Source organism: Bubalus kerabau, chromosome 4 (genome assembly GCF_029407905.1).
Source record: "Bubalus kerabau isolate K-KA32 ecotype Philippines breed swamp buffalo chromosome 4, PCC_UOA_SB_1v2, whole genome shotgun sequence".
In the NCBI taxonomy this organism is placed as follows: domain Eukaryota; kingdom Metazoa; phylum Chordata; class Mammalia; order Artiodactyla; family Bovidae; genus Bubalus; species Bubalus kerabau.
In genome coordinates, this window is record NC_073627.1 from 68310682 (window position 1) to 68324068 (window position 13387).

The 13387-nt window shown below is 40.3% G+C and overlaps 1 protein-coding gene across 1 annotated transcript; it reads left to right on the forward strand.

The window, feature by feature from the left end:
- The first annotated feature begins 717 nt into the window (after nt 1-717).
- LOC129651457 (translationally-controlled tumor protein-like) lies at nt 718-1521 on the forward strand. Its single transcript, XM_055580167.1, has one exon. It carries the CDS (start codon nt 777-779, stop codon nt 1068-1070), a length of 294 nt encoding a protein of 97 aa, XP_055436142.1. The 5' UTR covers nt 718-776; the 3' UTR covers nt 1071-1521.
- The last annotated feature ends 11866 nt before the right edge of the window (nt 1522-13387 follow it).

The window sequence follows — 13387 nt, forward strand, 5'->3', positions numbered from 1 at the left end:
CTTTTAATTTCATGGCTGCAGTCACCATCTGCAGTGATTTTGAAGCCCAAAAAATAAAGTCTCTGTTTCCATTGTTTCTCCATCTATTTGCCATGAAGTGATGGGACCAGATGCCATGATCTTAGTTTTCTGAATGTTGAACTTTAAGCCAACTTCTTCACTCTCCTCTTTCACTTTCATCAAGAGGCTCTTTAGTTCCTCTTTGCTTTTTGCCATAAGGGTGGTGTCATCTGTGTGTCTGAGGTTATTGATATTTCTCCCAGCAATCTTTCACTTTTTTATTTCCACTTCTGCAAATCTGTCACTTTCACTCCTGGCAAATTTCACTTTCAAAAAAGACATAGGAATGACCAAAGGGCACATGAAAAGATGATCAACATCACTAATTATCAGAGAAATGCAGATCAAAACTATAATGAGGGATCACTTCACCCAGGTCAGAATGGCCATTATCAAAAAGTCATCAAATAATAAATGCTAGCGAGGGTGTGGAGAAAAAGCAACCCTCCTATGCTGCTGGTGGCAGTGTAAACCAGTACAGCCATTATGGAGAACAGCATGGAGGTGTCCTAAAAAAAACTAAAAATAGAAATAATATGATCCAGCAATCCCACCTCTAGATATATTTCCAAAGAAAACAATGATTCAAAAAGATACATGCGCTTTTCTTCCCGCTCCCCCCTCCCCCCTTGCGCGGCTCTGGCCGCACTGCGCTCGCTCTGAGCTCCGGGCTCCCGCTAAGCCAGCACCGCCGTTGCCTCCCTCCAGTTGCCATCATGATCATCTACCGGGACCTCATTAGCCATGACGAGATGTTCTCCGACATCTACAAGATCCGGGAGGTCGCGGACGGGCTGTGTCTGGAGGTGGAAGGGAAGATGGTCAGTAGGGCAGAGGGTAACATCGATGACTCGCTCATTGGTGGAAATGCCTCCGCTGAAGGCCCCAAGGGCGAAGGTACCGAAAGCACAGTAATCACTGGTGTGGATATTGTCATGAACCATCACTTGCAGGAAACCAGCTTCACAAAAGAAGCCTACAAGAAGTACATCAAAGATTACATGAAGTGAATCAAAGGGAACCTTGACGAACAGAGACCAGAAAGAGTAAAACCTTTTATGACAGGGGCTGCAGAACAAATCAAGCACATCCTTGCTAATTTCAAAAACTAGCAGTTCTTTATTGGTGGAAACATGAATCCAGATGGCATGGTTGCTCTGCTAGACTACCGTGAGGATGGTGTAACCCCATATATGATTTTCTTTAAGGATGGTTTAGAGATGGAAAAATGTTAACAAAGTTGGCAGTTACTTTGGATCAATCACCTGTCGTCATAACTGGCTGGCCACTGCTTTTCATCCACACAACATCAGGACTTAGACAGATGGGACTGATGTCATCTCGAGCTCTTCATTTGTTTTGAACGTTGATTTATTTGGAGCAGAGGCATTGTTTTTGAGAAAACGTGTCATGTAGGTTGTCTAAAAATAAAACGCATTTAAACTCATTGGAAAAAAAAAAGATACATGCTATAGTAGCACCATTAATGATAGCCAAGACATGGAAACAACTTAAATGCCCATTGACAGAGGAATGGATAAAGAAGATGTGGCATGTGGCTGATTCATTTGAATGTATGGCAAAAACCATTACAATATTGTAAAGTAATTAGCCTCCAATAAAATAAATAAATAGGTAAATAAACAAAGAAGATGTGGTACATATATACAATGGAATATTACTCATCCAAAAAAATGAAACAATATTATTTGCAGGAACATAGAAGGCAATGGCAACCCACTCCAGTACTCTTGCCTGGAAAATCCCATGGATGGAGGAAGCTGGTAGGCTGCAGTCCATGGGATCGCTAAGAGTTGGGCATGACTGAGCGACTTCATTTTCACTTTTCACTTTCATGCATTGGAGAAGGCAATGGCAACCGACTCCAGTGTTCTTGCCTGGAGAATCCCAGGGACAGAGGAACCTAGTGGGCTGCCGTCCATGGGGTCACATAGAGTCAGACAAGACTGAAGCGACTTAGCAGCAGCAGCAGCAGCAGGAACATAGACAGACCTGGAGATTATCATTCTAAGTGAACTTATTCACACAGAAAAAGACAAATATCATATTATATCATTTATATGTGGAATCTTAAATAAAACACAAATGAATTTATTTTCAAAACATAAATAGACTAAAAGACACAGAAATTAACTTAAGGTTACCAAAGGAGAAAGTAGAGGAGAGGGATAAATTAGGAGGGTGGGATTAACATACACACTATTAAATGTAAAATATATAACCAAGAAGGACCCACTGTACAGCACAGAGAACTATACTCCATAGTATTTAATAGACTATAAGAGAAAAGAATCTGGAAAGAATATACATGAATCACTTTGCTGTACCCCTGAAACACATGAAATTGTAAATCAACTACATATGAAGCAAAATTTTTCTAGAAATACTTCAAGCATTTGACAAATTTTTTAAAAAGTCAAGATTTTGTATATTGTACAGACTTGTCTCTTTGTTAAAAGAGGAACAAAGCTCTTTCTAGCTTTCCACACCTGAGTCTGAAACTGCAAACTCCCTGCTGCATTTCTCAAATGCATACATGAAAAAAAGAAGTAGCAGTTCCCTTACATATTATGTTATATACTATGCTATCTGTATTACCTCGCATACTAGCTAAGAGGAAGAACAACGTCTACCTTCTTTTTATCTTTTATATTTTATCTGCAAGTGTCTCCCAAAGGGACATTCTCAAAGCTGTGAAACACTTTCCAATAGCTTTTTTTTTTTAATATACAAAATCTTGTCAGAGGAAGTAACTAAAATATTAATGTTGTAGAGACATTTATAATATGAGAGAAACAATTTTGTCTCAGCATATCAAAGGGAATTTTCAAGTAATACTTGAAATTCAGCTTCTAGTGAATAAGAATTTTCCCATGTACCTAGAACCATATACCTCTTCACCCTAGCTGCACCTCGTCAGACCAAGCTTCATGACAGAGGTGCTGTCATGTCATAAATTGTTTTACCCTCTTTACCAGTAGGTTGTTTGGGATGATTCCTAGCCATAGGACTGATTGCAGGAAGGTCAATTCTATCACTTAGCTAAAAGTAACCTATTTAGCTTCACTTCATCTATTATTTCCTTAACACACTTAAATGAAATTCCTCCTCACAGAATATTTTTCAGAAGTAGTAGAATGCCACTGTTCATATGAAAAAAGTTCAGAAAACCTACTAGATGCATTTATAGTAAGATGAGAATAAAACCAAAGTGGAAAATATTTTAACATCTTTAAAATTTGTGAGATAAACCCAAATGAAACCTTGTTCCTCCTTTGTGGCATGTACCTTTGTCTGCCTTATCGAATACTTACCTGATAACTCTTTCATCCTATCCCCATGCTGCTAAGTAACTTCAGTCGTGTCTGACTCTGTGCGACCCCATAGACGGCAGCCCACCAGGCTCCCCCATCCCTGGGATTCTCCAGGCAAGAACACTGGAGTGGGTTGCTATTTCCTTCTCCAATGCGTGAAAGTGAAAAGTGAAAGTGAAGTTGCTCAGTTGTGTCTGACTCTTAGCGACCCCATGGACTGCAGCCTACTAGGCTCCTCCATCCATGGGATTTTCCAGGCAAGAGTACTGGAGTGGGGTGCCATTGCCTTCTCCATCCTATCCCCATATACACACATAATTATAAATTTATAGTGTCAGAATCAGAATTATGTATTTGTAGCACCCAACCTTATTCCTTCCTCAAATATTCAAAAAGAAGGTATTAATATTGTTAGAAATATAAACTCTCCACACAACCTCAAAATGTGTACACAAATGGAACCCTTGCAAATGCTGTTAGAAACAGTCCTGACCATTTTTTAAATGGATAGGATTGAAGGAAAGACTCTCCAACCAGTTCTGCAAATCCTCTCTCAAGACACCCCTACATGCCTGTTATACACATTTAAAAAAGACTGAATGAAACAGAATTTTAAGAGATTTAAGAAGCTGGCAGGAAATAATAAACATGATAAATTTCAAAAATGAGTTCTGAAAATTAGAAAACATTTGAGAACAAAAATATGATTAAGGAGACTAGAAGACTGGATATGGCCCTTAAGTGTGTTTATGTAACAAGATAAAACATATGGTTCTGTGCCATGTTCATTTCTATGAGGACATCATAATATCCATCTGACTTTCTCCTGACTCCTCACTGTCAGGGAATGCTTAACAGTGGAATTTCTGTGTGCTGTTTCCTATCTCTCTTGAGCCCTCTGTTCCTTATCAGTTCCTGATAGAACTGAAATCAAAGAGATGGGATTCTTGTATAGGATTTCCTTCATTCCTTTTCCATATGATGAAAGGGATTATCTACTACCCTCTTTTGATATGGATTGTCTTTTGGCTTTATGGCCTCTATTACTCCTTATTTCCTTGGTAACTTGTAAAATCTGGTCTTTTGATCTTTATCTGAAGAAGCTACATTGTAATATGGTATATATATCCACACAGAATTCAATAAAGCACCCTGTTCCACCAGAGACTTGGGTCCCTGTGTCTTTCTCTCTCTCTCTCTCTCTCTCTCTCTGGCTGATTCCCTGGAGCGCTGAGGCCTGCCGAGCTCTTTTTCCTGCCCGGGCTTCCAAGACCTCTCAAGACTTCTTGAGGGGGTGCCCTGAACCTACATGAGCAGTACAAGCCCTGTCTGAGGGCTTTATTGGTTTTCAGGGTAACCCAGAGCATAGTAGCTTCTTTCTTTCTTTCACTTTCTTATCGTTGACTTTGGACCACCAGGTTGTGGTCCATTAAAGGATCCCAACATCTCACAACAAATTACAACGCCCTTGGATTATAAACACAGCTTGCATAATCCAAACACAGCTATGTAACTAATGGAGTGTTTACTTTTATTATCAGTGTTTAATACATTTGTATATATTTTAAAGTGCTTTATTCAGAAGTAAAGATGAATTGCCCAAATTGAAAATTATACATGAAATGAGGACTTAGACCTTTAAATCTTTCATCATGAATACGACTTTGACAAACAGAAGAAATTGAATGATTCTGGCATATTTTTCTTTGCCAAACACTATTTGTTACAGTTCAGAGCTGCTTTGTTACTTTACAAGTTATCAGCTAAAATGTAAAATAAAATTCCTTGATGTCTCTGTTTCTAAAAGCTAAAGAAAGATTTACATTTTGCAGTGAATTTGGGAAAGTGGATATAGATCATGTAGAACAAAATTCTCCTCTTCTATTCCAGTTTCTTAATACGTTATGGTTACCTGGTCTATTTCTGTCTGTCTTTAAGCCATTTTGAGCTTATTTTTGTATATGGTGTGAGGGTGTGTTCTAACATCATTGATTTACATGAAGCTGTCTAGTTTTCCCAACTCCACTTGCTGAAAGACAGTCTTTTCTCCATTGTATATTCTTGCCCTTTTTGTTGAAGAATAATTGACCATAGGTATGCAGGTTTGTTTCTGAGCTCTCTATTACGTTCTGTTGAGCCACACATTTGTTTTTATGGCAATACCATGCTATTTTAATTACTATAGATTTGTAGTCTGAAATTTGGAAGGGTTATGCCTCTTGCTTTATTCTTTTTTCATCAGGATTGCTTTGGCAATTCTGGGCCTTTTATGCTTCTTACTGGGTCTATTTTTGAATACTTGTCTTCTCTTCTATGTTACAAGGCAATCTCCCTGGGTTAGAAAATCAACCAAACCTGAAAACCTAGAAAAGCCTTCCTGAAGCCACTTGGGAGAGAACTGCCAAGGCCACACATAGCCTGTGTTCCTTCTAATTGAAGGTTCAGTTCAGTTCAGTCACTCAGTCATGTCCGACTCTTTGCGACCCCATGAACTGCAGCACACCCAGGCCTTTCTGTCCATCACCAACTCCCGGGTTTCACCCAAACTCATGTCCATTGGGTCGGTGATGCCATCCAACCATCTCATCCTCTGTCATCCCTTTCTCCTCCTGCCCTCAATCTTTCCCAGCATCAGGGTCTTTTCAAATAAGTCAGCTCTTCACATCAGGTGCCCAAAGTATTGGAGCTTCAGCTTCAACATCAGTCCTTCCACTGAACACCCAGGACTGATCTCTGGTTAGCATAGCATTTTAACATCCAGCTTCTGCTGTGGTGGCTTGGACAATAAAGAATCCACCTGCAATGCAGGAGACCTGGGTTTGATCCCTGGTTTGGGAAGATCTCCTGGAGAAGGGCATGACAACCCACTGCAGTATTCTTGCCTGGAGAATCATGGGCAAGGGAGCCTGTGGGCTACAGTCCATTGGGTCACAAAGAGTTGGAGATGACTGGGTGACTAAGCACTGAGGATGATAAAATATAGAAAATGAAGTCTGAAGATACTCTCAGAATTGAATGAAGTATAGTCATCATCCTGAAATGGGACTCCTGAGAAGACAAGCCTTCATGGAATCCAAGCACTGTCTTTGACTGCAATGAAAATAAAATCCCCAAACCCCTCCTTGTTTATGACGAAACCCCCACCCTACCCAGTGGTCATCATCTCACCTGAACCACTACCTCTGAGGCTTATTTTGAGAAGAAGAGTATAACTTGATCTGTTTTCCTCCTCCCTGTAAGAAACCCATCAGTTCTAATCTCATCACGATTTACATATTTAGTTACTCAGGTCACTCTAGAGTTTCTTTTTCAACAACTTCACCTTTATCTTTATACACATGCTTAGTTGCTCAGTTGTGTTTGACTCTTTGCAGCCCCATGGACTGTATCCTCCCAGGCTCCTCTGTCCATGGAATTCTCCAGGCAAGAATACTGGAGTGGGTTTTCATTTCCTTTTCCTAGGGCTCTTCCTGACCCAGGGATCATCTGCATCTACTGCATTGGCAGGCAGGTTCTTTACCACTGAGGCACCTGGGAAGCCCAACTCCTTCTCATGTTAACTTTTAAATCCATCTTCTTTCTCAGGATTGCTAATATAAAAATTCCTGGTGATTTCGGTATCCACATAGATCCTCTACATGAGGCAAGTCCACTTGTGCTAATGTTGTTCAGTCACTAAGTTGTGTCTGACTCTTTGTTACCCCATGAACAAGCACTCCAGGATTTCCTATCCTTCACTATCTCCCCGAGTTGGCTCAAACTCATGTCCATTGAGTCGGTGTTGCCATCCAACCATCTCATCCTCTGTCACCCGCTTCTCCTGCCCTCAATCTTTCCCATGATCTGGGTCTTTTCTAATGAATCAACTCTTTGCATCAGGTTGCCAAAGTACTGGAGCTTCAGCTTCTGCATCAGGCCTTCCAATGAATATTCATGGATGATTTTCTTTAGAACTAACTGGTTTGATCTCCTTGTGCTATCAGTTCAGTTCAGTTCAGTAGCTCAGTCCTGTCTGACTCTGTGCAACCTCATGAACCGCAGAATGCCAGGCCTCCCTATCGATCACTAACTCCCAGAGTCCACCCAAACCCATGTCCATTGAGTCGGTGATGCCATCCAACCATCTCATCCTCTGTTGTCTCCTTCTCCTCCTGCCCTCAATCTTTTCCAGCATCAGGGTCTTTTCAAATGAGTCAGCTCTTTGCATCAGATGGCCAAAGTCTTGGAGTTTCAGCTTTAGCATGAGTCCTTCCAATGAACACCCAAGACTGATCTCCTTTAGGATGGACTGGTTGGATCTCATTGCAGTCCAAGGGACTCTCAAGAGTCTTCTTCAACACCACAGTTCAAAAGCATTAATTCTTCTGTGCTCAGCTTTCTTCACAGTCCAACTCTCACATCCATACATGACCAATGGAAAAACCATGGCCTTGACTAGACAGACATTTTTTGGCAAAGTAATGTCTCTGTTTTTTAAACTTCATGGCTGCAATCACCATCTGCAGTGATTTGGAGCCCCCAGAAATAAAGTCTGACACTGTTTCCCCATCTATTTGCCATGAAGTGATGGGACCAGATGCCATGATCTTCGTTTTCTGAATGTTGAGCTTTGAGCCAACTTTTTCACTCTCCTCTTTCACTTTCATCATGAGACTTTTTAGTTCCTCTTCACTTTCTGCCATAAGGGTGGTGTCATCTGTATATCTCAGGTTATTGATATTTCTCCTGGAAATCTTGATTCCAGCTTGTGCTTCTTCTAGCCCAGCGTTTCTCATGATGTACTCTGCATATAAGTTAAATAAGCAGGGTGACAATCCACAGCCTTGACGTACTCCTTTTCCTATTTAGAACCAGTCTTTTGTTCCATGTCCAATTCTAACTGGTGCTTCCTGACCAGCATATAGGTCTCTCAAGAGGCAGGTCAGGTGGTCTGGTATTCCCATCTCTTTCAGAATTTTCCACAGTTTATTGTGATCCACACAGTCAAAGGCTTTGGCATAGTCAATAAAGCAGAAATAGATGTTTTTCTGGAACTCTCTTGCTTTTCCGATGATCCAGCAGATTTTGGCTATTTGATTTTTGGTTTCACTGCCTTTTTTAAAACCAGGGTGGGAAGATTTGGGAGAATGGCATTGAAACATGTAAAATATCATGTATGAAATGAGTTGCCAGTCCAGGTTCGATGCACGATACTGGATGCTTGGGGCTGGTGCACTGGGATGACCCAGAGGGATGGAATAGGGAGGGAGGAGGGAGGAGGGTTCAGGATGGGGAACACATGTATACCTGTGGCGGATTCATTTTGATATTTGGCAAAACTAATACAGTTATGTAAAGTTTAAAAATAAAATAAAATAAAAAAAAATAATAAATAAAACCAGCTTGAACATCTGGAACATTCACAGTTCATGTACTGCTGAAGCCTGGCTTGCAGAGTTTGAGCATTACTTTGCTAGCGTGTGAGATGAGTATAATTGTGTGGTAGTTTGAGCATTCTTTGGCATTGCCTTTCTTTGGGATTGGAATGAAAACTGACCTTTTCCAGTCCTGTGGCCACTGTTGAGTTTTCCAAACTTGCTGTCATATTGAATGCAGCACTTTCACAGCATCATCTTTCAGGATTTGAAATAGCTCAACTGGAATTCCATCACCTCCACTGGCTTTGTTCATAGTTATGCTTTCTAAGGCCCACTTGTCTTCACATCCAGGATGTCTGGCTCTAGGTGAGTGGTCACACCATCATGATTATCTGGGTCATGAAGATCTTTTTTTGTACAGTTCTTCTGTGTATTCTTGCCACTTCTTCTTAATATCTTCTGCTTCTGTTAGGTCTATACCATTTCTGTCCTTTATCAAGCCCATCTTTGCATGAAATGTTCCCTTGGTATCTCTAATTTTCTTGAAGAGATCTCTAGTCTTTCCCATTCTGTTGTTTTCCTCAATTTCTTTGCATTGATTGCTGAGGAAGGCTTTCTTATCTCTTCTTGCTGTTCTTTGGAACTCTGCATTCAGATGCTTGTAACTATCCTTTTCTCCTTTGCTTTTCATTTCTCTTCTTTACATAGCTAATTGTAAGTCCTCCCCAGACAGCCATTTTGCTTTTTTTGCCCTTCTTGTCCATGAGGATGGCCTTCATCCCTGTCTCCTGTACAATGTCACGGACCTCCATTGATAGTTCATCAGGCACTCTGTCTATAAGATCAGGTCCCTTAAATCTATTTCTCACTTTCACTGTATAATCATAAGGGATTTGATTTAGGTCAAACCTGACAGGTCCAGTGGTTTTCCCCACTTTCTTCAATTTAAGCCTCAGTTTGGAAATAAGGAGCTCATGATCTGAGCCACAGTCAGCTCCCGGTCTTGTTTTTGTTGACTGTGTAGAGCTTCTCCGTCTTTGGCTGCAAAGAACATAATCAATCTGATTTCGGTGTTGACCATCTGGTGATGTCCATGTGTAGAGTCTTCTATTATGTTTTTAGAAGAGGATGTTTGCTATGACCAGGGCAAAACTCTATTAGCCTTTGCCCTGCTTCATTCTGTACTCCAAGACCAAATTTGCCTTTTACTCCAGGTGTTTCTTGACTTCCTACTTTTGAATTCCAGTCCCCTATAATGAAAAGGACATCTTTTTTGGGTGTTAGTTCTAAAAGGTCTTGTAGGTCTTCATAGAACCGTTCAACATCAGCTTCTTCAGCGTTATTGGTTGGGGCATAGGCTTGGATTACCGTGATATTGAATGGTTTGCCTTGGAAACGAACAGAGATCATTCTGTTTTTGAGATTGCATCCAAGTACTGCATTTTGGACTCTTTTTTTGAGCATGATGGCTACTCCATTTCTTCCAAGAGATTCCTACCCACAGTAGTAGATATAATGGTTATCTGAGTTAAATTCACCCATTCCAGTCCATTTTAGTTTGCTGATTCCTAGAATGTCGACGTTCACTCTTGCCATCACTTGTTTGACCACTTCCAATTTGCCTTGATTGATGGACCTAACATTCCAGGTTCCTACACAATATTGCTCTTTACAGCATCAGACCTTGCTTCTTTCACCAATCACATCCACAACTGGGTATTGTTTTTGCTTTGGTTCCATCCCTTCATTCTTTCTGGAGTTATTTCTCCACTGATCTCCAGTAGTATATTGGGCACCTACCGACCCGGGGAGTTCTCCTTTCAGTATCTTATCATTTTGCCTGTTCATGGGGTTCTCAAGGCAAGAAAACTGAAGTGGCTTGCCATTCCCTTCTCCAGGGGACCACATTCTGTCAGACCTCTCCACCATGACCCTTCTGCCTTGGGTGGCCCCACAGAGCATGGCTTAGTTTCATTGAGTTAGAGAAGGCTGTGGTCCGTGTAATCAGATTGGCTAGTTTTCTGTGATTATGGTTTCAGTGTGTCTGCCCTCTGATGTCCTTTCACAACACCTACTGTCTTACTTGGGTTTCTCTTACCTTGGACCTGGGGTAGCAGTATCTATATTTAAATGAACAAAAATCCACATTGGCTGGGTCAAAGTTGTTGTTCTTGCACATCTCAGAACCTGACAGAGTTTAGCATCTCTGATTTGGCTTCATCCTGTCCAATGAGTTTGCCCGCCATGCCTCCCCCATCATGCCCTACAGACACAACCATTTGGATATTACCAATATCCACACCATGTCAAAAATCTGTATTTCAGATGATATTGGGCAAATGCAATGTGGTATGGAATATTATTCAACCATAAAAAGAACAAAATAATGCCCATTTGGAGCAACACATATGGACCTAGAAGTTATCATACTGAGTGAAGTAAGTCAGAAGAGAAAGACAAATATTGTATGGTATCACTTCCATGTGGATTCTAAAAAAAATGATACAAATGAACTTATTTACAAAACAGAAATAGACTCACAGATTTTGAAAGCAAACTTATGGTTACCAAAGGGAAAAGAGGAGGAGGGATACATTAGAAGTTTTGGATTAACATGTATACACTACTGTAAATAGATATACAACAAGGACCTAATGTATAGCACAACGAACTCTACTCAATACTCTGTAGGAACCTATATGAGAAAAGAATCTGAAAGAGTGGATATATGTGTATGTGTAACTGAATCACTTTGTTGTACACTTGAAACTAAAACAACATCATAAATCAACTATATTTCAATAAAAGTTTTTTTTTTAAATCTGAATTACAAGTAATTCACCACTTCCTACTTGTCTTTTCAGTACAATTTTCTATAATTCAGATTCCTAAATTTTTTACCCCAAGTGGGCTCTCTAACCCACTGAAGCTGACAGCTTTTGTGGCATTATATACACCATAGTCAATATCCCTTTTCACTTGACTCAGTGTTCATAATTAAAAGCACAGCCTTGAGCACTTTCTCAATTCCCACACACTTCTTTCTAGAGAATTTATGTGCCCCAAACTCCAACCCTCATTATTCAACTTCCTGCCTTCCCACTTCTGAATCTGAACAAATACATAATGCTTTTAATAGTTTAAATTCATCACTACAACTTCCATTGTGCTCTTAGTTCTATTCTAAGCCACTGTTATTTTTCACAAATCATTCACTCACCCACTCTCAGAGAGTTACTTAAAACTTCTCATCTTCTCATTAATATTCAACACATTTCTCCTTCCTGACTCTCAGCTGATCTTTGCCTCTTAGAAAACTGAAAAAATAACAATGAATTTTCATCCTATTTCTAAATCTAACAACTCACCCACATTTAGATGCACAAACCTCTTTAGAAGGGCTTCCCAGGTGGCACAGTGGTAAAGAATCTACCTGCCAATGCATCAGACTCAAGAGATACGGGTTTGATCCTTGGATGAGGAAGATACCCTGGAAGAAGAAATTACAATCCACTCCAGCATTCTTGTCTGGGAAAGTCCAATGATAGAGGAGCCTGGTGGACTACATTCATGGAGTCATGAAAGAGCTGAACATGACTGAGTGACTGAGCACACACACACGCACATTTTTAGAAAAGATGCACTTCCTATTTTCCAGTATAATGAAAAACTCCATGGATCATGATCACCTTCCTAGAAAAGGACTTAATCCCACCTAATCTTTCTCCAGTTTCATCAGTTTTCCTTTGATCAATGTATTGTCTCATCAGTATACCAATATGCTATGGTAGTATTCATCCTTAAAAACAGACAACTGTATTATTTGCAGCTTAGACTCCTCTGCCCTTCTTCAGTAAAATACCTTATAAGGCTTGTTACACTTTGTCTTAAATTCCCCACGTTCATTCTCCCTTTATCACTTAACCAAGCTCTCACCTAAACCATAACAAAAGCAGATTAGAGGTCTAATCTAAAATGTAATTCTCAGTCCCCTCTTCACTGCTCAGTAGCATCTGGCAGTGTTTATTTCTATTCTCTGTCTGCATTCAGTCATTCCCTTGGATAATTGTCTAGTCCATGGTGATAAATATCATTGGTATTCTGTTGCATCTCAGTTTACATCTTCTTCCCTGGCCTCCTCTGTCAAGCCTATGCTCACTTACTCAGCTGCCAGCTCTGTTATTTCATTTGAATACTTAACAGACATCTTAATCTCAACATGTTCCAAGAGGAGTTTTCAGTTTCCAATCTACTCCAATATATGTCTCCCACATTATTCCTTATATCAATCAATGGAAATGTAATAATCCACTTAGGCCAACAGTCTGAGTCATCCTTGACTATTCTCTTTCAACATGCATTTAATTTATCCGAAAATCCTGTCAACTCTCTTAAAAATACATACAGAATGTGAGTGCATCTCACCACTTACTGTTTCTTTGTATTTTAAAAATATTCTTTGCCTTTCTTTCTGGTACAAGGATATCAGCATTGTTCCTGGTGATCAGTGAACTTTGGAAACTTGGTGGGGTTTAGGGGTGCAGGGGGGTCTGTGAAGCATTGGCACAAAGTCAGTGTGAGGGGTGGAGGGGGGCATCTAGAACGGATGGAGAGCTGTCATTCTGGCCTGGTTGA

Bases quoted from the DNA above. Each gene is read 5' to 3' on its own strand.
- LOC129651457 (XM_055580167.1), top strand. From the start codon at position 777: ATGATCATCTACCGGGACCTCATTAGCCATGACGAGATGTTCTCCGAC.